Below are 23,890 nucleotides of genomic sequence, written 5' to 3' on the forward strand. Positions count from 1 at the left end.
CACAATCAAGTTGCAGCAACTCATTTCGATGGAAGTGTGTTGTTTGGTTACTATTCTTATGAGAATTTTTATCAGCTACAACTTAACAGAAAATCGTTTTTCAGCCAAACGTCAAATTAAATAGTTATTAATTGTTTAAGAGATTGATAATCCTATGGCAAGATGAAGCAACTGTATTTTGGGCAACACTGTATTCTGCAGTGTGACATAGTAGTCATGATTTTTGTCCTCTATTCTACGCGCCATAAACACCAATGTTGCCCTCTGATTGAGCACAATCATAAGACATCAGGGACTTGAATCATTAATAATTTTTGTTCCTTAAATTTGTTCGAAAAGTTTCAACTAGCTCAGTTAACATTTTCTAAAGTAGAGTGAACCGGCTTATTTTGAGATAGATATGAACCGAAATTATGGTTTCTCCTTCGTAATTCCCATATAAACTTCAAATGGTTTGTGCCAAGTCAGTTTCTCACTAAATGAGTTCGAATTTTGGGAGGCTAATCAGGGCCCAATTTGGAACCGATTGAGCACTGTGGAGCAAAAATTTCAACCGGAAATCATCAATCAATTATCAGATTACTTACGCTACATAATCTAGAGTTATCCGTCACGCTTTCACCGGGAGGAAACCGACAGAATTGATTCCACTTTTCTCAGACGGCGCCAGGGTTGCTTCCACTCACTTGCTATAAAAAATTGTTTTTTTTTTCTGAATTATGAAATTATTAGATGATGTAACAATTTGTTGTTCTTGTAGTAACAAGAACAGGGTGTAAAAGTATGTGTTTGACTCATAAAACATGTCAATTTCGCTTGCAGAGCGTCACAATCAGCGATCGTATGATTCGTGAGCGTTCACTCAGAGTGAGCGCTCACGAATAGTAAAATCGCTTATTGCGACACACTGAAAGCAATATTGACAGGTTTTATGTGTCAAACACATAATTAACGATCTCTTCTTGTAGCTTACAAGTAATAATTATCATTATAACATCGAATGATTTCATAATTCTGAAAAACATTTTTTTATAGCAAGTGAGTGAAAGTAACCCTGGACGGCGCTGTTCTTTGGAAAACGAGAAGAAACTGACATTTTGTCACATTTTATTCGATGTATTTTTACAGAAGGATGCCGTGCATTTCAATGGAATTTTTCTATTTAAAAGTCACTCGAAGTTAACACAAAATTTCGGGTTTCCAAACCTTGCATACAAAATCATAGGCGTAGCTGCCTCCCCCCAAACTCAACAACACAAAGGCTTTTGGTGAAATGGCATTCGGCCAAATTTTCCTTAGTAAATTTTTTTTCGCCCCTCGCTAGCTCGAAACCTGGCTACGCCCTTAGACAGAATAACTTAGTTAGCCGTGCAACCAGATTTACTTTTATTCTCTCCGCGCGTCTCTTATAAAACATCGTCTCTGTAGTTTACTATACAATCTGAATCACCCCCATTTTACATACAAACATTGATTGTACCAAAAAATATTCTGCCTCCTATCTACTTTTCTTTTTCTGAAATGGTGAATATGAATCATGTTTTCCTATTATTCGGAACTCCCGTGAAGGATATTCTTCTGACTGACATTGGCCAATTCTAACGATTTATCTTGAAAGCTCATTCCAAGCTCCACAGACTTGTTCCGGAGATTTCATCCGTCTTAGATGTTGGGAATCTGTCAGCTTCCTCTAGCAGTTTCTTTTAACTTTGGAAGTATTTTATGACTGCTCTGGCAGCTTTTTCCAACCTCTCTAAAAAAAATCTATCAGCATCCATTCGAAATTTCTTTAAATTTATTGATTGTTCTTAACAGAGTTAATTTCCGGGGCATGATATATTAAGAATATTTCTGGTCTTGACTATTTCCTCTCTAAACCTAAAAAGGCTTCCATTGAATTTGGTGAAATTAGTGGAAATTGATTTCCAGGATGTCACTGGTCTTGGAATGTCCTTTAGAATTTAGAAAGTAATCTCCCAAAATTTTCTTAAAATAACATGTGAATTTTCCACTGAATTATATTGAAATTCTTTACAAAATGCATGAAATAGGAATTTGCTTGGATTTATTTTTGAATTCTACTAAGAAATCCTTTTGATTATTTTAAATAATCTCCTGAAACACTTTCAGAATTTCTTTGGAAATATTATCTGTAAATTTTCTTCTTTGGAACCCTTCCAGAAAATACTTCAAATTCTCTCAAAATTCTAATGAATTACCTTGGCAATTCCCTTGAAACTATCTTCAAACTAGCTTGGAAATCTGCACAATTATAATCGATTTTTTGGTGCACTCTCTTTCATGTCAAACACATAAGAGATTTTCAGCAGAAGGTCATCATTATGGGTTGTGTCACCATATTACCATTTAGTTTGTCGTAGGGAAAAGTCACTTTGAATTATCTTCCAAATTGTATTAGAATGGTGCTTGGAATTACTTCAAATTTGGTTTAGAACTTCCTGGAATTGTAATCACAATCCCCATAAGAGTCGTTTAAGAATTACCAACAAATTCATCTTTAGTAATTCTTACAATTTTCTTAAAATATTTCTTTTCAAAACTACCTGGGAGTTTTTATCAACTTCCTTTGGACTTGTTATAAAAATTCACTTGATAATTCTTCAAAATTTCTATTTCGAAGAGTCATGATATGTATTTTTTTTTTTTAATTTTAAATCGTGACAACTGCGCCATATTTGAATATCTTAAATTTTTCGTGTTTTGCCACAGCCACAGACTGAAAGCCTTCCCTATATCCACAAAAATCCGGACACATCAAAACTCTAAATATTAACTTCACACTACTAAAAAGTCATGTAAATTTCGGTTCCCTGAGACCGACACATGTAAGCGGGCCTTTTGACATAAGAACCAGTTGAATGAAACGTGAAAATCAATTCAATCAAACGTACTCTTCGTCGACTAGCTGATGTTTCGGTTGGAGAACACTTAATCTTACATGAAATGTTTGTTTGCGTTCTATGATTTACGTCCAATATTGATTACGTCTCGTGTAAAAGTAGTTATTTCTAAGTGTGTTGATTTGCTTCGTACCACTCGTACCACCGCAGTACAAACGTCGAAGCCGTGATTTTGCTGTCAAATTCTATTTGTCGTTGCGGTTTGGAACTGTTTTTACTTTATTCGACTTCAGCTCCGAAATGATTTGAGGACATCGTGAACAGTGGATTTAGGTGAATCCAATTTTTTACAAGTTCTCGTATTGACAAGAACAAATTTGCATTACATCCGTTCAAAATCCGCTCGCGCACGTGTTTTTCATTCGTCGCCATCTTGAAAACTAAACTACACTGAAACAAGGACCATAGTTAGAAATACTATTTTGCAGAAAACACTTATTCTCAATATAACCTGCTTATTACCGTTAGATCTACTATGAATTCAGTATAGTTGACAATGAATGTTAATAAATTTACTATGATTCTGGCAAAACTACTATGCTTGGTCAAAATGCATAGTAATTTTGATAGAAATAATGGTAAAATTAAATGAAATTGTTTTCTGCACAAATCTATTGGTGAGGGTATTTAAGTTAAACCAGCAATATAGTATTTTTACCAATGGATTTTGTTTCAGTGTAGGATTGAGCGATCTTGGATCGATCTTTATCATCCCGATTTACGATTTTTTTGATCGATTATTTGCCCACGAAGAGATCGAAAAATAGATCTTTCCGATCTTCAAAAAAATAGGTGTTGAATTTTTTTATGTGTTTTAACATCGCAAAAACAATTTACTCTCACCACAGACTGCTTAGTAAATTTAACGAACATAACGTCAACAACAGCATCGCTCCCTACAATGACGTCACTATTTGCGTTTCCGATATTTACGAAAATCAAATGATCGATCTACCAAATCCCGATCCTTTGGTACCGATTTAATCAGTGGATCGATCCTGGAGCTAAATATAAGATCGATCCATCTTCTGAAGATAGCCCAATCCTACACTAAACATGAAATGTAAATACCAATTATAATCTTTTTCGTCAATGACTCCGAGCTATACCTCAGCGAAATTTTCACTCCTTCGTGCAATATTTCAAAAGTTACAGTGATTTGAAGGTGTCCGGATAAATGTGGATACTGACCTTAATAGAGAAAACCTAACTAAATGCGCTTACTTTATTTCCACTTTATTTACTCTATTGCAGAGCTGGCAGTTGGTCACTTTTTTAAGCAGGTCACTTAAAAGTCACTATTTTATACTGAAAGTCACTAAAGTATTTTTTTTTCTTTTTTTAACGAATGAAAATAAATTTTAGTGGATCAATCAATGAATGGAATTGCTAACATATAGTAAAATTAGACTGCCAGCGAAAATGGTAATTTTTAATTTCGCTAACAAACCATATACAAAATGTTTATTGCCTCGAAAAATGACCCAATGCAAAATTTGAGCTCAATCGGACATGATATAGAGGTGGCGCAAACGCGTCAAAGTTTGACTTTTTTCACTCTTGAAAATCTCCCATAAGATTTCGGAAATCAAAATTTTTTTTTGATGCCAAATGTCTTAAAAATGCATGAAACATCGAGATTAGGTGTTATCTCGAATTTTTTTTTTCAAAAATCGACTTTCTGGGACTTTTTTTCATGAGTTCTATATGGAATATAGAAGATTGATGAGTCGGCTTCTAAAACTGTTCACAATTGTCTCCAACCTGCTTATATATCGAATTAAACCACCATTTAGGATCTAATACGAAATAATTCACTAGGGTGGTCCAATTATTCTTCATAAGGGTGGTCTAAAAATTCAAAAATATATGAAAAACCACAACTTTTCATCAGAAATTCCTAAAATCAATTGTAAAAATATCTTGAATTGAGTTAATCTGTTTTTTTTTTTTGGAATCATGAGTTTTACACAAGAAGAACTTTTGCCTGAAAAGATGAAAAAATACTTGTTTTATACTTTGCCATATATTTCCTTATTAGCTACACCAAATCAGATTTCCTGGTACTCTTATATTTTTTTCGATGATCTTCAACTAATTGTAAAATGCACTGCTTTTGATCTTCATCCGTTGATAGTTTTGAATTGTATGTTTTAATCAATGCTATACCACGCTCTGCATTATCATTAACTACTTCCAAACATTGAACCCGTCTTTTGGCATTTTTAAACTCGATGGAACTACTCCACTGCTCCATTTCGACATTCAGCAACGACTTCGGAATTTGGAGAGCTTTGAATAAGTTTTCAATACCACTGCTGCCTTGTACAAACGAGTGTAGTTCAATCGTTGAAATATCGTTGGATTCAACAATGGATCTGGCTGTTATGTTTTTATGAGTATCTGTAAAAAAAACATCATTAGAAAATTAAATGCAAATGTATCAACTAAATCATTTACCTTTTTCTTTACCGGGAGGTCTACATTTTCGTCGAACAGACATAGTCCGATAAGGCTGTTGTCCAAATATTGCAAGTGAGTTAAAATTCCTTTATGTACTGCTTTCGCAACGTCTTCATCAACAGTTTCATATTCCTTCAATATTTTTAACAGGTTCAGATCGTTGATGGGTGCCATCGCAGCACACGGAGAAAGAAACCAACTTTTCAAATAAATTTTTACAATGAACACACAAAATCGAGCTAGTTGATTTTTAGTTTTATCTGGTAAAGCAAATTCATGCCGAAGAATAAACATTTTCAAAGAATAAATGATTTTGGCCATCCACCTTGCATTGTGGAACGCACCAGAATGGCAAGTTGTAGAACCTCTCGGTAATCACCACGGTGGTGTTGCTCTCTAATTTGTTTTTCATAAAACTCCAATAACGCCAATCTTTCTGTTTCCGAAATAGCTATTTTAAAAAAATCATCATCCATACCTGAGTGGTATGAAGTCTTTCCCAAAATGTGCCATTTTGATTGGAATCCCTTAAAAATCTCAACATTTGGAGACTTTGACGTTTCAAATTTCAGAATTTTAAAAGCTTTGCCAAGTAGCAGTTCATGTATATGGTGTCTACAAGGGAGGCCTATAAGCTGCCTCTTAAACAATTTGTCCAGGTACTGACACGCACCTTTTTTCTACCGTTGTTTGATGCAGTAGTATCAAAAGATGTAGACATAATTCTGAAAACAAACGATAAAATAGTCAGAATTCTGAGGTGAACATACAAGATTTAAGATCATACCTGTCCGCAAGCCCCCATTCGTCGACTGCATTGTACACCGCTTCTATTTGTTGTGCCCCCGTAGAGTTTTCGATGGGTGGAACAGCCAATAATTTGCTAATGCCTTCGCCTGATACAACTATGGCCAAGCGCTCGGTTTTTGGTAGAGCTTTGGATGGTAATATGTTAGGTAGCAGCTTAGAATCCCAATGTACTGTTAAATTTATATCTGGCTTAAACGACGCTTTTAAATCATGTTGCATTTGTAAGTGAATTCCTGCTCTGGCGATTCTGACAGATTCCTTGTTCAACAATAATGATGAAACATCGTGCTCTAAAGCTTTAGCGATCGATGATATTAGAAACACAGCATTTCGATCACTCACTTTACAGCGGTCCAATGCAGCAGCTACCTCAACTGTAACAACTCTTTATCAGTTGCGATTTACGTGTCAAAGCTGGTTTTGGAGAACCTAGAACGTTCAAAATACATTAATATGGATGGTAATAGGTGTATAATCTAAAAAAAAAAAATATTAGTAAAACATCACAACGTACCTGTTTTTGGAGAAGCTCTTTCGGATGTACTAGGCGAGTACACTGATCCAGCCTGGCTGTCGTTTTGTGATGATGTTTCAATTGAGGTTGCACTACAAATTTGATCCGGTCTTTGGCTTGACCCTTCTTCCTCAAAATCGCTACATGAAATGGTTTCATTGGTAGGGAGAACCTCAGTTTCTTCTTCAAGATGAGCTTGTTCCCGCTGTTTTTGCAAATATTGCATCGCCTGCTTTTCTTCACGGGTTTTTACCTTAAAATTCTTCCCGATATCAAACAAACTCCGCAATGATCCATGAAATGTGTTCCTTTGTTCGACGTCTTTGTTAGCCATTCTAAGTTTGAGTCCTGAGGTGGTTTTGAGAGTTTCCTTAGACCGGGATGGTAATTATTTTGAAAGCATGAAACCTTAGTAACTATTGGATATTCCAGAATTTAAAATGCGTTTTAAATTAAAATAAATCCTGTGCCCAAATTATCAATTTCTGGATTACCTACACACTTAGAAAAAAATAATGTAAATTTAGGTGCGCCTCAGAAAATCCCAGTGATGCCGTCCTGGATTGAACCCAGGCCTTTTGGGGAAAGAGGCAATCAAAGCTTTATCAAACCACGATTTTTAAAATTTGTTATGTAACTTGGGGTATTTTACCGAATTTATCTGTTTCCATTAAACCGGGCAAGCTATGTTAGACAAGTCGGAAAAACTAGGGATTTACATATCTTAACTTCAGTGCCACCCGTTCACTATATCAATTTAATGAGTATAAAATGTATACGTTTTATCTGAATACGACAGAGATGGCTTGGACGAACGGATGAGCTGGCAAATATAATTTCTAAATGTATCTTAACTTTAATAACTACATCTTGCAATCTGCAATTTGTCGGGATTTCAGGGCACGACGGTATTTGCCGATTTGATAGATTACACAGTGTTACACGACATATTTGGCTGTTTATTAATTCCATAGAAGGTACATATTCCTTTAAAAAAAATACCCTTGAACAACATATGAAACAAGCACCCATGACTGCCACAAAAGAGACATCTTTCTTAAACTTTATAATTTTACGATTTTACTGGTCTTTTCTGGGGACGACTGATATGATTGACATTAGCACAATCTTTGTTGTACTGCAATGCATTGTTCGTAAATTACTGTTCATATCTTCTTTCTTTACATTTTCCTAAAACATGAGTTTTGAGTCATCAGTTGCAGCTATAAATCTCTTTGATTAAAACATTATACAGAACATTTAGTGTACGACTAAAATTGCTTGTGATAACTTGAGCTACCTGGCCCATTTCTCCAATCTCGTACATCAAATGTTTACCATTCAAACACCCGTCTCGCCCGTGCGCCGGTACCAACTGACTTTGTAGCATGGCAAATGATGGCAATGATGAAGATGGAGATGCTGATGGCGACGTTAATAACAATCCCGTGCGTCTGTGCGCCATCATAGGAAGACATTGTAGTTGAGCTGTCCCAAAAACACCAAGCCTGTGCTTGCATACTTGTTTGTTCGCACAGCAGCATATTATTCCACAGCCGAAGATTTGGACTATCGCACTCATAAATCTCATCCTCCCACAAAGCTGCAGGTACAGACGCGACTCGCGAGGTGTAGTGGGGCGTGCAGCTTCCTCCCGTCGCGTGATGTTTGCTTTATGCTATTGCATGCGGCCAACTCAGCGGGGAGATGCACACAGCACAGCATCTTACGAGGGAAAATAAACAAAACCATCACGATCGTTTTCGTCTTTATTCTCCACCGCTCGATGCCAAGCCAAGTGTTTGTTTTGAGAAATTCGGTTACCTACTTAGTGACCCGACTCACGCCCGTCTTCTTTCCACTCACCGGCGGTAGAGTGATCATAACCGTTTTCCTTATAATAATTCTTTATTGTCTTCAACAGGTTGACTCCAGCCGACAGATGTACCGGGCCGTGATGGAGGAGGTGGTGCGGTACCTGGACCGATGCTACCGAAGTCTGGACGCACTGCAACCGAACGTCATCGGCCGGTCGAAAAGCGTCCTCCAGGTGTCGAAGAACAACGCCAACCACGATTCGGATAGTAGCAGTGCCAGCAGTCCAAGAGCCCGCAGCAGTACGAACCTCAACGATGTGCAAAAATCCTATACCAAAAAGCAGCAGGAACTGTTGATCCACCATCACCATCAGCAACAGCGGCATCCTGCCAGCACGGGCTCCGCCATCCCTCTGCTGGACGATGACTGCGCTCCGTCCTCGCCTGCCAGCTCGTATAGCACTTTTCGAGATTTTACTTGGTGAGTGGATTATGCTTTTAAAATACTCATGATTTCAAAATCTTATCACGACGACCACTGGCACAGGATTGGGTTGTAAACTCCGGTCCAATTCCCTCTGCAAGCAAATTGCTCAACATCGCCCCAACTCGGTAACTCTTCCTCTTCTGTAAATAAACACAAATAAAACAACGGGCGATCAGTTCAAAACATAGGAAATTTTCTAATCACCCGCGGGACGACGGTGTCGGGAAAGAATCCGATCATCCCGGCTCCATTCGATTGACACTAATCTGTTTTTATGATCACGTGGTGCAGAGAAACACGATCAAAACGAAGATGCAGCATGCAGATGATCCCGAAAATAAAAGCAAATGCATTTCACTAAACTGTGCGAGAAGCAAACTAGAGGCATTGGCGAAGAAGACAAAAACACACCAACGAATGGTCGTTTGATTCGACCGTGTGTTTTCTTTTCGCGCCCATCTCCGATGCGTCGTGTCGCGTCGCGGTCATGTGTCGGTATAATTAACACGTGCAACCAATAAATTAGCGGATCGTTTTGTTTACGGGGCCTGTTAGGTGGCTAGCTATACGATATCCATCCACCTACAGGGTAGGAAAGGGCTCCCTGATCTTCCAGATCTCGGTGTGTGATGTGGGAACCAGTAGCCCGAGTAAAGTTTTATACCAAACTGGTAACAAGTTCGGATGCCTTAATATGTTATCATAAAAATGCTCGTTGGTTATCATAAAATATATTTTTATGTCAATGAAGTACCATACCCAGCATCCAGCATGCATCATAAAACAACTACTGCATACTTCACGGCGTAAATCGAACAATTGTGGTAAATAATCATTCAAATCTAAACTTTCAACCATTAATGATAGGGTTTTTGATCTAATTTCCGTCCTTCTAAGCACGACCCGCCCTTAACCTCTCTTTTTTGAACGGGTTTGAAAAAAAATTGGAATGTTTCTGAAAAAGATGACTGCTAAATTTATTCACCTTTCCATACGTACCGTCGAATTTGATAAAGAATCACAAATTGTTGAGATATTGTTAAAAATCTAATACTGCTTTTTGATTCTAAATTCGTTCTACAAGTTTCAATTCCGTCCTAACGCATTGAAGCGCCATTAGATTTTCTTCGTCCTACGGATAAACGTAGAAAAAGGAGATTCGCTAGGAGCGCTCCTTTTCTTTTGATAACAATGAGCGTAAATATTCATACAATGCGCTCTAATAGGATTTATGTTGTAGCTAATGAACTAGCGCATCGGAAAAAACCTGTTTTGATTTGTGCACGGTGAAATCATTGATATTATTGATCTTTTCTGATCGATAGAACGGAAATGGGCGATTACGACGAGGTAGTGCTCTACCATATTACATATAATTTAAGCACATATGGTGGAAAAACCAAGTGAAATGCCATTCCAGTTCCTCACCAAGAATATTCTAGAATATCAAAACAAGACATTTAAACATTAAGACATCGTGGCTAATTGTTTTAAAATTGTCTGATTGATGTTCTTTCCTTCAGAGAGGAGTTCTATAAAGAAATTTTAGCACAATTGCTCGGTATGCAATAGTTGATTTATGAGGCATACTGGATGGTATAGCACTGGATAACTTCATTGACATCTAATTTATCTTTGAAAGCATCTTGATAACAAATCCTGTGATCCATGCTAAATCTTTCAACCAATTTCAAATTATGTTATCGATTTCATATTAAAGCCTAACGCTGATAACTGAAATACGATTAGCGGTGTAAAGCACTAGTTTTTTTCGTTACCATGTGGATAGTCTTTAAAGCTTTGATCGAACCATCATATACAAATAGTATTTTCTTTCATGATAACAACTGATATCAACATCAGTCAACGTTGATAACTAAATTAGTGATGCGATAACATTTGGAAACAAAATGATACCTGGAATAACAAGACTTTTTATCTATTTAGATGATATCAGGTTGTTATTTTGCTTTGCTCGGGTACTCACTAAGTGGAATTCCTGGGATGAGAAGCAGCAGCAGGCTGTAATATATCCAATAAAACGTCATCAAAAACACGTTAAAATGGTGCGTCCGCTATAACAGCGGCGACAAGCGATGTGGTGGCTTATTTGTTTTGGCTACTGGATTGGGATGTTAAAATTAGATGTGAATTGTGACTCTCGCAAGTTCAATTAGATTCGATTTTTATGAAGCCTGGAATATTCCATAGTAAACTAACTTTCTAAACTGGTTAGGAACTAGTGGCGATGAATAATGCAGTATTAATATCAATATTTACTAATCTTCTTTTGACACTATTCCGTAGCAGTGTCGGAGGGAGGTCGTGAAACTGATTTTGCTTCCTGCAGCAAAACTCTATCCTCAGTTACATCTAGAAAAAAAACTACTAGGGACAGCCCAATGGGGTTGAACGCAATGATGACGTAGGACTACGTGGTATGATATAATAAATATTTTTGTTAACTGCAGCAGGAGCATGTGTCTTGTGTAGGAATAGGAATTTAAGCGGGGTTCTCTCTGTTTATACTCTTTAGTATGACTATGATTGCCCTGCAAAGAACGTTTTGATATGAATTTTAGTTGGGACATGTTCAGAAAAAGAACTCTTTTGGAAAATGTTGATGGCCCAAAACAGGGCCGATGGTAGTACAGGCTCAAAGCCTTTGGAAGATGATGATGACGTGTAGGCAGCTGCGTATTCAGTGATCATCACGGCATCCGGCATCACGGATCACATTTTCTCGGTACACCTTCAGCACACCTCGGGTTTCTTCGTACATCAGACCGGAGATGAGCTTGACACCACCTCGTCGAGCCTGGATGTTATCACACGATGACACTTGGCGACTCCTTTATCAAATCCTTTGCCACCCTTGCCACGACTAGTCATGCCTCCTGGTTGTTTACCGTTGAACGGGTGAATCGCAACATTCGCAACTAATGCGAAGACGCAGTTAGCTACCTCTTATATAGACAACCATCTCTGCCGGTACCATATTTCCCCGCTTCCTATTAGCTTTACACCGTAACCAGGAAATTTGGAAAAGTGGATGGAACGCTTTGGATGCATATTATGGTCAACATAAGTCAAAAGAAATCATTCATTATCGTTCAGTTTTTTCCTAGAATTTTTGTTAAATGGGATTTTCTTGCAGAATATGTTATAAGGGAGGGATTTTTTATGCAGAATATGCAAAATGGGAGGGACTTCAAATGTTAATCCTCCCTCCCCCACCAAATGTTACAGAGTGTCATCAAAATACATGGAATGTTGAGATATTGAGATCGTGAGAGTGAATTTTGTCTTTCCAATTTGAATGTTTTGGCTATCTGAGAATTGGTAGTAAAGCGGTTAAAAAATGAATGGGAAAAAACCTTTTTTATTTAATTCTAGCTTATTTAACAAAAATTTCCAGGAAAAAACTGAACGACAAAGTCCATAAACGATTTCTTTAGGTTGTCGTCAACTTTTTTTGGAAAGCTATGTGAAATTCACATGGATTTCATGCATTACATATGTGATATATTTTTTGAGTGTATCCCCTGTTTCCAAGTTTGGTTACAAGATTACAACTCTGGAGAGCATTTTGTGTGGTCGTTGGGAGCGTGTGGTTCTGAATATGCAAAATATTACGCAATTCCATCCTCCTTATTCGCACGCGCCCGAGGATCGGAGGCGAATACCACTTCGACTTGTTTCGTCTACTTACAACTCTCTGACGACTGTGCTGGGGAAGCAGCATATGCATGTAGGTAATTGGTGGATTTGATAGTTAATTTGACGCTTTTGGACAATGCTGGACATTCACCAGTTTTTCATTAGTTTTCGTGATCGTTTAGTGATCGATTGATGATAAAGTTATTGAAATTGGACCAGGGGCAGCTGAGTTATTAACGTTAAAAATCTTTCATAATTTGTTACATGTTCCATTTTCGGTTTTCACAAAGTGTACCCCCATATAGAAATTAAAGACGTAGTCCTACGACAAAAAAATCATCAAGTGCGAGCTACCCGAGCAAAGTCTGAGATCAAATTGAAATCTAAATTTGATGTTGTGATTTCGCTGATAATGATTACTCAGGTTGCTGTCGTTTTGGTCGTTTTAACGGTTAAAATATCAAAATTGAGAGCAAACATATCTTCCTGTGACATCACATTGAAAACTATTTCTGCTATCAGTGAGAGCAAACTGAAAACCAAATTTGATATCCATTTTTCTTGTTGATAACATAACAAGTATTCAATTTGGGGTATTGCTAAGGCAATGAAAACAAACCCGCAACAACATATTTTTGAAGAGCAAATTACAGCAAAATGAAAACAAAATTAGGTATCAAATTTGTCAATTGCGTAAACTGAAATCAAATTATGATTTCAGTTTGATGTTGATATCAAAACTTGATTTCAATTAGCTGTCATTTTGATGCTGGACTTTGCTCGGGTAGGAAGTTCACTTGAAAACGGAACCGTGCTTATGATTTTTTTTGCTGGCGAACTCTCATGTTTGCGCCTCACCTCCATGATTGTTTTTTTTTTTTTTTTTTTTAACGATGTACTACATTTCATAAGGATAAGGATAACGAAAAATAGAAAGTGATATCGTATAAAATTCTCCTTATCAAAGCTGTTTATTTCTGACATCGAGAGGGAGTTGTTCAGCCTCTAAGGCTGTGTTCCATTTGGTGTATTTTCACTTGAATTTGACAGATGGAAAATTTCCAAATAAGCCTGTTATTCCTTCTTCTTCTTTTTCTTCTTTTTCTTCTACAATTTCAAGCTTAAAGTCTGGAACGCGCAAAAATCGGTCAACTTCAAATTGGTGTATTTCTGTTAAAATGCATGAAAAACCTTAAATACTGCATTTGGAACTTGAGTGTATATACAATGGTTATTATTATTATTATTATTATTATTATTAATTTATTTGATAAGGCTCAACCGAATTAACTTTACAGAGCCGAGGATTCTTGTTCACTATACAATACATCTTAAAACTATAGTCAAAAGGTACAACACAACAAACACTTTATCTTCCGTTATCCTAAAAGCTACCTCCATCAAAAGGGAGCCGCTTCCAGTTGTTTACTTGTATGGCAAATTCGCCTACGAGGGTCAGAGCGCTTCCATTGTAGCAGTAGACGCAAAACGTGGTCAGCACTCACACATTCATCACGAAACGGTTGCTTTGCAAAGTCGACGACGCATCGACTGAAAGAACTGCTGATGAAGAACAATGAGAAGGACCACACAATGGTTGCTGCCGAGTAAACAGACGATCGCGTGACACACATTGAGAGTGGTCTGCTTCTGTCGACAACCGAGTGAACACTGATATACAATGGTTGCTATGATGAGTTTTCACCGTTTGCTCTCCAGTTTTCAAAATGACGTCAAAACAAGATGAGCAGCGTGTCAAAATTTTGCAAGAGAATCCTGCTGGAATGCGGTCAAATCGACCGTTACAAACTTTTTAAAAGTGTTCGAGGAGCGTCTGTCGACCGCCAGGAAGCCTGGAAGCGGTGGCAATCGTAATCCGGAGCGACGACGAAGAAGGTGGCGGTGAAATATAAGCGGAATCCTAACGTCGCTGGCAAGCTCAATGTATCCCATACTACTGTGCAGCGGGCCAAGAAACGAGCCGGGTTGTCGACGTTTAAGAAGGTGAAGGTGGTGAACCGAGATGACAAACAAAACACGTCGGCAAAGCAGCGGTTCCGAAAGCTGTATACGAATCTGCTCACATAGTTCTACTGTGTCGTCATGGACGACGAAACTTATGTGAAGGCGGATTTCAAGCAGCTTCCGGGACAGGAGTTTTATACCGCATCAGGAAAAGGAAAGGTGGCTGAAATTTTTCAAAACCATCAAACTATCGAAGTTCCCGAAAAAAAATATCTCGTCTGGCAGGCCGTATGCACTTGTGGTCTACAAAGCGACATCTTCGTTACTACGGGAAGCATCAATCAAGAGATCTACGTCCAGGAGTGCCTGGAAAAGCGGTTGCTACCATTCCTAAAGCAACATAATAGACCTGCGCTGTTCTGGCCGGACTTCGCGAGCTGCCACTATGGGAAAAAGGCAATCGAGTGGTACGATGCGAACAACGTGGTTGTGGTACCCAAAGACCACAACCCTCCCAACAGCCCAGAACTCCACCCTATCGAACGGTATTGGGCCTTGGTCAAACGAAATCTAAAACCGAGTCTAAAACAAAAACTAATAAATCCATGGAAAACGAGCAGCAGATTAAATCTAACTGGCATTCAGCGGCGAATAAGGTCGATGAGACCACTGTGCAAAATTTAATGGAAGGAGTTAAGCGGAAGGCACGGCAGTTCGGATTTGGCAAACCAAAAGAATAAACGAACATCTTTTCCTTTAAATATATGAATTGAACTACCAAAACAAAATTAAAAGATTTTTGTGATATGAATTTTGATTGAAAGAAACGATTTTTTTGTCGACCAATTTTTGCGCGTTCCAGTATTTGCGTGCTCTCAACTAATTGTTCTAGATCCACTTTCACAGTTATCAATTGAGAGCTTTTGATGCCTGTACCATTTTTACATTAGTATAATTGGCAACTACAATTATACCCTATGCCCAGGGAAGTCGAGAAATTTTCCTAGACCATACTTACGTGATACTTGATGGGCTATGAATCGCCAGGTTGATTCAACGCCGAACGAAGTACTCTTCTCCATTGGACTCGGTCCTGAGCCAATCGCTTCCAGTCGCCATGAACGTTTAGCGACCTGATGTCCTCCTCAACTGCAAATAGCCAACGTGTCCGAGGTCTACCCCGGAGTCGACGACCTCTACCGGGTTCTCTGCTGAATATAATATTTGCTTGTCGTTCTTTCGGCATCCGCACTACATGCCCAGCCCACCGTAGTCTGCCGTGTTTTATAAGCTTCACTATATCCGTACCATTATACACTTGGTACAACTCGTGATTCATGCGACACCGCCAGATGCCATTCTCCTGTTTACCGCCGAGTATTGTTCGCAGCACCTTACGCTCGAAGACACCAAATGCTCTCCGGTTAAGGACGTTAAAAGGTCCACGATTCGTGGCCGTAGAGGGCTACCGGAAGTATCAGCGTCTTATACATAGCGAATTTCGTTTTCGTTTGCAGGCTACGGGACTTCAGCTGGCTACGTAATCCGTAAAAGGCCCTGTTTGCAGCTGCAATACGTCTCTTCACCTCGCGGGTAACATCATTATCGCATGTCACTAGTGTTCCAAGATACACAAATTCTTCCACTACCTCAAATTGTTCACCATCTAACAACACTACACTACCAACACCACTATTGCTCCCACGCTGTCTACCGGCTACCATGTACTTCGTTTTGGTAGAACTTATCGTGAGCCCAATCCTCGCCGTCTCCCTCTTAAAAGGCACAAACGCCTTTTCCACTGCTCTACGGTCAATTCCGATGATATCGATGTCGTCCGCAAAGGCAAGGAGCATGTACGATCGTGTGATGATGGTACCGTTCCTCTGCACACCAGCTCTCCTAATCGCTCCTTCAAGAGCAATGTTGAACAGTAAGTTTGAAAGTGCATCACCCTGCTTCAATCCATCTAAGGTCACGAACGAGGTCGAAATCTCATCTGCAACCCTTACACTTGATTTCGATCCATCTAGCGTTGCGTGAATCAGTCTAATTAGTTTCGCCGGAAAACCATGTTCTAGCATAATCTGCCAAAGCTCATTTCTCTTCACTGAATCGTATGCTGCTTTGAAATCAATAAACAGATGGTGAGTCTGCAAGTTGTACTCCCGGAATTTATCAAGGATTTGACGCAGGGTAAACATTTGATCCGTCGTTGATCAGCCCTCACGAAAACCAGCCTGGTATTCACCGACGAAGGACTCCTCAAGCGGTCTCAATCTGTTAAACAGAACGCGTGACAGTATTTTGTACGCCGAATTCAGAAGAGTTATTCCTCGATAATTGGCGCACTCGAGTCTGTGCCCTTTTTTGAATAATGGGCAAATGAGGCCATCCAACCAGCTAGCAGGCAGTTCTTCGTCCTCCCATATCTTCGTTAGAATACGGTGGATTGCTTGATGCAGCTGCTCACTTCCGTGTTTGAAAAGTTCGGCCGGGAGCTCGTCCTTCCCAGCAGCCTTATTGTTTTTCAGCTCACGTATTGCCTTTTTAACCTCGTCTAGCGTTGGAGGCTCCACAGCTTGATCGTCGTCTGCGATGTTTACTCTGTTCCTCGATACTCCCTCACTCTCTCCATTCAACAATGTCTCAAAATGTTCTTTCCACCTGGCAGCCACCATTGTTTTATCTGTCAGCAAATTCCCCTCAAGGTCATTGCACATGGCGGGAGATGGCCCTGTTTTACTCCGCACACCATTGACAGTCGCGTAGAACCTTCGCATATCGTTCTGTTCCATACTTTCTTGCGCCTCAGCAATCACGCGTTCTTCGTATTGCCTTTTCTTTCTGCGGTGGGTTCGTTTCTCAGCTGCCCTTGCTACCTTGTACCGCTCTCTGTTCAGCCGGGTACCAGACACTAACATCCGGCTTCTGGCAACGTTCTTCTCATCCGTCAACCTCTGGCACTCCTCATCAAACCAGCCATTACGTGGTCGTCTTTGAGCTGTACCTATCACTTCTTGTGCTGTTGTGTTCACCGCTCCGTGGATTGTGTTCCACAGATTGTTGAGGTCCTCGTTCACGTTGATTTCGCTAATCCGCTCATCAAGCTTCTGGCGGTACTCTGCAGCAACACCTTCTCCTGACAAGCGATGGATATTGAAACGCATCGATCTCCGGTTCGTTGAATTCGTAACGGTCGATAGACGCGCCCGAATTTTGCAGACAACAAGATAATGATCTGAGTCAATGTTAGGCCCCCTAAAAGTCCTTACATCAATGACATCTGAGAAGTGCCGGCCATCCACCAACATGTGATCGATCTGGGTGCAAGTTTCGCCATTTGGGTGTCTCCAGGTGTGCTTTCGGATATTCTTGCGTGCAAAGTAGGTGCTACTGATGGCCATACCTCTAGCAGCGGCGAAGTTTATCAGTTTCAGGCCGTTATCATTGGTTACTGTATGTCGGCTCTCTGTACCAATGATGGGACGAAAGAAATCTTCCCTCCCGACCTGCGCATTTGCATCTCCGATTACAATCTTCACGTCGTGTTTTGGGCACTCATCATAAGTTTTATCGAGACTGTCATAAAACGCGTCCTTCACGTCATCGGATTTATCGTTGGTTGGCGCATAGATGTTGATCAGGCTGTAGTTGAAGAATTTGCCCCGAATCCTTAATACACAGATGCGGTCGCTTACCGGTCTCCACCGCATAACACGCTTCTTCTGCTTCCCGATCACTATGAACCCTACTCCATGTTCTGCCCTATCGCCACCGCTGTGATAGATATGATACTTGAAGGAAGTGTTGGCGATGGGATCCACCGCCCGGAATTCACGTTCTCCGGATCTAGGCCACCGTACTTCCTGAATAGCAGCTACGCTCACATTCACTTTTTGCAGTTCACGAGCCAAAAGGCCCGCTCGTCCAGGTTCATTTAAGGTTCTGACATTCCAAGGAATAGACCATACCGGGAATCAAACCCAGCCACCTCCAGTATGGTCTTGCTTTGTAGCTGCGCCTTTACCGACTGAGCCAAGGGAGGCCTGCTATTCCACCAGACATACTTCAATTTTGACTAGCATCTTCTCAAAAATCGGACAACATCAGAGGAATTTCCGAAAATCCTAATTTATTTTCAGTTCTAATTTAAAATTTGAACATCCCTATATTATCGACATTATCGATCAAACGATTCTCAAAAAATTGGTTATGGTTGTCAACATTTATTTTCGACCTGGACGTTGAGTGAAAAAAGGTCTTTAATTAGACCAGTTGCAGGCCAAATTTACACTCAGCATTTGTTTTGCTGGATCTCAGTGAAAAAAGCTTTCCCAGATTCAGCTTGCTGATTTCGCAGTAAAAATAAATGCCGAGCTCGGTGGTGCCAATCTCAGCAAAAAATCTAAGTGTGTAGGATAAAAATAAAAATTTAAGACTTCGCCTTCTCCGATTTGTATGAAACTTTGCATAATTTTATGTTATGAGCAATCATTCACAATTTTGCAAAAAGTCGGCCATTTTGGTACTTGTATTTTCCCCCTAAAATGGCGTCTTTGTTATTTTTCAATAATCAGCCCTAAAATGTCACTTCTGACCAAAATGACGTCTGAGACAAAGTTGTATAGAAAAATAAATTTATTTAAATAAAATTTAAAAAAGTTTTAAAAACTGAAGTATCTTAAAAAGTATATCTTCAATTTAAAACCTCTATAAAAAAATATATCTTCAATATTTATAATTTATGTTTTACATAAAGCTCAAGAAAAATGCAAACTTAAGGAGTATTGGAAACCATGGAAACTTGAAAATTTACATAAATCGTAGAACATCAACTTTTGGTAATATTTTTGAACTTCTTGTTAACTAACTTTTTTTTATAGTTGAAGATGCTAATTTCAAATAACACTTTGACTATATGTTTAGTATTACTTCTACGTGAAGTCAACGATTTACATAGTTGAAGATGCTAATATCAAATAACAGACTAAAGTGGTAATTTTTATACGATAGATGGAGGAGATGAAAGTATGGAGTTGATAGTTCCGTTAGAGTACGGTAGTGTGAAAATGACATATAGATAGTAGATAGCGAGCTATAACAACTTTTAAGGAAGGTACTAATCGGTTTTTTCATCTCTCTTTACCAAACTCCCCCTTTGGAGAGGGATGGTGAGGGGTTTACGTTAATTTACGTTCCCAATTTATGTAAAGACATGATAAAAAAATTGAGAAAAATGTGATCTATAATTAGATCACTGTGCGTTTATTGGGTAAGAGAAATTTCATGGCAGTGTCAAGAACTTCTGATTATTTGCAGGAATTCCAGCGATGATCAGAGAAATTCAAAGCAGTCCCATAAATTCAGAAAACCGTCAAGTGCTTCAACTTTCAAGAAGTTCCAAGACTTTTAGAGAAGTTCAAGGAACTTCATAGAAGTTTAAAGATGTTTAGGAAGAAAGCTTCGTGTACCACTGTAATTCACGAATAACACAACCAGCGAACGACACTGAAATTTCATTGCAAATGATGCGCCAAATTGATGCCCGGAATGTGAACATTTACGGGTCTGCAACACTTGTCATCGTCGCCGTGGTCGTCCATGTTGAGAACAAGCAACAAGATCCGACTGATCCGCCTCTCAATTCGCGTATCTCTGACTCCCTTCGATTCGTTTCATTTGATCTGGAATGTGCTTGCTAACTAGCTGCTCTGAGAAATGTTACTCTGCCAGCAGTATTGGTGACCATATGAGTTACAATATTGCAACAAAGTAATAAGATGCTTTACCTTCACCACATTCACTGATGCGGGTAGAGGCGGGCAAATCAAAATTCTCTTGATCCAGGTACCCATCCGATGCCATAAATTACGGCGGAAAATTGTCACCATTTGCGTGGTTTCCCGCCGGTCATTAATCCGTTCATAAATACCTCGTCGACCTGAGTGCGTGTTTAATTAAGCCATCATGCCACTCGACCGTAGGCAATATAACGACGAGAGCTGGCGGCTCTACAAGCCCTGGCCTAGTGGTCGTTGATCTCGATTTATTATAGTGCGGTCGTCGTGGTCGTTAATCTGCGAACTAATTCGAAATTCGATACCATCGCGGATGCAGCCCGTCCAAATATAGTCCTGGCTGGCTGCTACTAGAGACTGTTGCATTCGAATCCAATTAAATCTTTTTCTTAATCTCATTCATTGCAGGCGCCGTTCGCCGAAACGCACCCAGACTCTGCCAATTTCCAGCGTCGAAGTTGACCCGGAGAAGCTGGCCCAGGAAGCGTTCCGTCTGCTGCGGACAGTCCAGAATCTACTCAACACCCAAGAACCAACGCTATCGCAATCGTCAACCGCCCTTGATAGTCTGCTGTTGGCGTCGGCTGCCGGATCCACCACGGGAAGCACCTCGACACTGACCGGTGCCGGCGCTGGAGGTGGATCATCGTCAGCGACGGTTCATCACCATCACCATCATCACCACATGCCTGGAGCGGTTGAAGCAATGTACGGTGGAGTGGTGAATGCCCGGAGTAATGTCGCATTCAGTCGGAAGCTGAACATGAGAGGGAGCCGACTGTCGCTGAGGAGCAGTACGGACGATTCGGTGCATTCGACGTCTTCGTCGAACAAGACGGAAACGGACGAGGATAACACGGATAGGCCTTCACCTCCGTTGGGTCACCACTTGCACCATCCGTTAGTCCATCAGCACCAGAATAGTGGAAGCAGCAGCAGTAGCAGCACAACCAGTAGCAATAGCGGCCATCTAATCAATCACCGTCACAGTGCAAACATCGACCGGATCAAGGAGATGATGATCTCCAGCTCGGCGGAGGACGAAAGTGGATTTAGCTCGATGAATTCCTTCCAGGAAATTGGACTACCGCTGATAAATTCAACCATGCTGTCGTCATCTTCCGCAGCATCGTCGACAACCGGTGTCTGTTCGGTGGACTCGAACTCATCGGCTGCCTCCTCCACCGGATCGGTATCCTTTGTATCGGACGAATCCTCCGATCTGCGGGACAACACCGTTATCCCAACAGCCAGCATTGCCACAACGATCGCCATAAACCCAAGCTCCTCATCTTCGTCCTCCACCAACTCCACCCTAACCAACATGAGCAATGGAAGCAGCAAACATCTTTCCGACAAACTGGGAATTCCATCGCCATCCAAGGCACCGGAAATTCCCGCCCGGGTAACGCAATCCGCTGCGTACGAGCACCACAATCACTTCATCAACCATCGCCGGTGGGACTCGGCGCCGGTCGTACCGCCGAAGCTTAAAATCCACCGACACAACGGAACCGATTCGGACGGCGGTGTGTCCTCTCGGGTTCTGTGGGTGTAGCGGTGATGGAACCCAGCCCTCCTGGGAGCTGTTGCCTTGTCGTCGCCGACATCGCTCTCCTCGCATATGCGCTTTCTAATAAGTTTCGCTTGCTGTAGAAGTAGGTCTACTTCTGGAACTAACCCCAAAAAGTAGCGGTTAATTTTTGCTTTGCAGTCGATCATAAAGGAGAGGATATAAGCTTAACATGTTTTGTTGTCCGTTGTATTAACTTCTAACTATTTATGTTTTCAAAGTTCTTCCAATGTGCGTTGTTGGATGATGCCCAAACGAGAAGAGAACAGTAAAATATTGCATTTATTTAGGAGACGTTTAGGTTTAAGTTTCCCAAGAAAAGCTCCCAATCTGTCGTAGTTTTAGCCGAAAAAAAGAAACAATTCTTCGGACAAGCAATGTAAATTTTACAGGAACCATATTTTATTACCAAAGCTATACAGAAATAAAAAGGAAACTGAAGTAACGTGCCTGCAAAGCGTTACGAACGGGAAGCGTTTCAGAACACGGTCGTAGAATTTAACTCAAATTTGAGTTTCGTTTATTAAGTTTTACTAATACTACGGACACTTATAGACTGAGTTAAAATACGACTCGAATCGGAGTTAATGTGAGTTATAGTCGATTTAAAGATTAACTCAGATTCGAGCATCATTTGTGGGTGTCCGCAGTTTTAGTGAAAATAAGTAAACGAAAATCATGAATGAGTTAACTTCAACGATCGTGTTCACAGACGGGAAGCGTTTTAGTACAGACACAAACTTTATTGGATGTCGAAATTGGACCGGTTCACAGTTGATTCGAGCAGAAGCGGATGAAATATTTGCTTTAAAATCAAGTAATATTGTAATTGCAATAGACGGTTAACTAATGAGCATTTATATTACTCGTGTACTTACTTACCTTATGATACTACTCCTAATACTACTACTTACTGTTATCACCATTATCGCTAGGAAACTTTTAGTGTAAAACTAAACTACCCGTCGTAAGAGAAAACACCAATAGATTATTTTACTATCAGCGAACCACCGAATGAGGCGGATCGCGAATGAGTTTATACATTTAATATCGAATACCTATTTTATGAATGTTTGTGATAATTTATTGAACCTTCAAAAGTCCTTTTTTCGTTTCGTCCACTGAAACCCTCCTTTGAGTTGCCACTTTTAAATGTTTAAGTTTCTGCTGCGCAAAACCGAGTTGTACAAATTTATGTTTGCCCCCGGGGTCAAGAAGAGTAAACGTATTAAATAACCATCTTGAAATCCGTTACCTAACGTAAATTTCCACAATATGGAATGTAATTCTACTGGTTAGATATTATTTTGCAAACCGTTCTTTGCCCCATCCTTGAAAATAGCAACTGCCGCTACAGCAGAACCACATGAACTATCGAATCGGAAATAGCTATCTATCTCAACTCTCAACTTCACGTTTTTACCACACTACTGCAATTACAAGTACACACTTATTACTATCATTCTATAGCTCTGCGTTTAATACAGTATAATGAATTATGAAAAATCGCCAAGCCCAAAAAAAAAACAACGGAATCGAAATAATAAAATCATTCATACAAACCGTTGCGACTCAGTGCGAAAGAAATGCCCAAACCATATTCACATCGGTTTATTTGCAGTCCGAAGTTGCGTAGAATTAACCACTTAATTCGAGCACTTGAAATTACGTTTACTACCACTCGAACTTTGAAATAAAACATTATTTAGAGATTTTTTCTTCTAGAATCACGAGAAAAGTAGCCATCATTTGTGCGTTTCATAAAAAAATAAAAATTAGTTGGTCCAGTTTTGTTGAATCGCTGGTAGAAAGTCACACCAAAAACTGCTTGACAAAGTGGTCAATAGGGGCCAATCCGGACAAAGAATTTTATTTAGTA

The 23,890-nt window shown here is 39.8% G+C and overlaps 1 protein-coding gene across 1 annotated transcript in view; it reads left to right on the plus strand.

Moving 5' to 3' along the window:
* Nucleotides 1–23,212, plus strand: part of LOC135700317 (uncharacterized) — a 405,673-nt gene extending 382,461 nt beyond the window's left edge. Inside the window, exons 5-6 of the mRNA XM_065220792.1 lie at nt 8,633–9,006; nt 20,847–23,212. Coding sequence (XP_065076864.1) covers nt 8,633–9,006; nt 20,847–21,996 — 1,524 coding nt within the window. The 3' untranslated portion in view covers nt 21,997–23,212. The remainder of the gene's footprint in view (nt 1–8,632; nt 9,007–20,846) is intronic.
* The last annotated feature ends 678 nt before the right edge of the window (nt 23,213–23,890 follow it).

Source organism: Ochlerotatus camptorhynchus, unplaced genomic scaffold (assembly GCF_037179485.1).
Source record: "Ochlerotatus camptorhynchus isolate MF236.1 unplaced genomic scaffold, CSIRO-AGI_Acam_v1.1 ptg000132l, whole genome shotgun sequence".
In the NCBI taxonomy this organism is placed as follows: Eukaryota; Metazoa; Arthropoda; class Insecta; order Diptera; family Culicidae; genus Ochlerotatus; species Ochlerotatus camptorhynchus.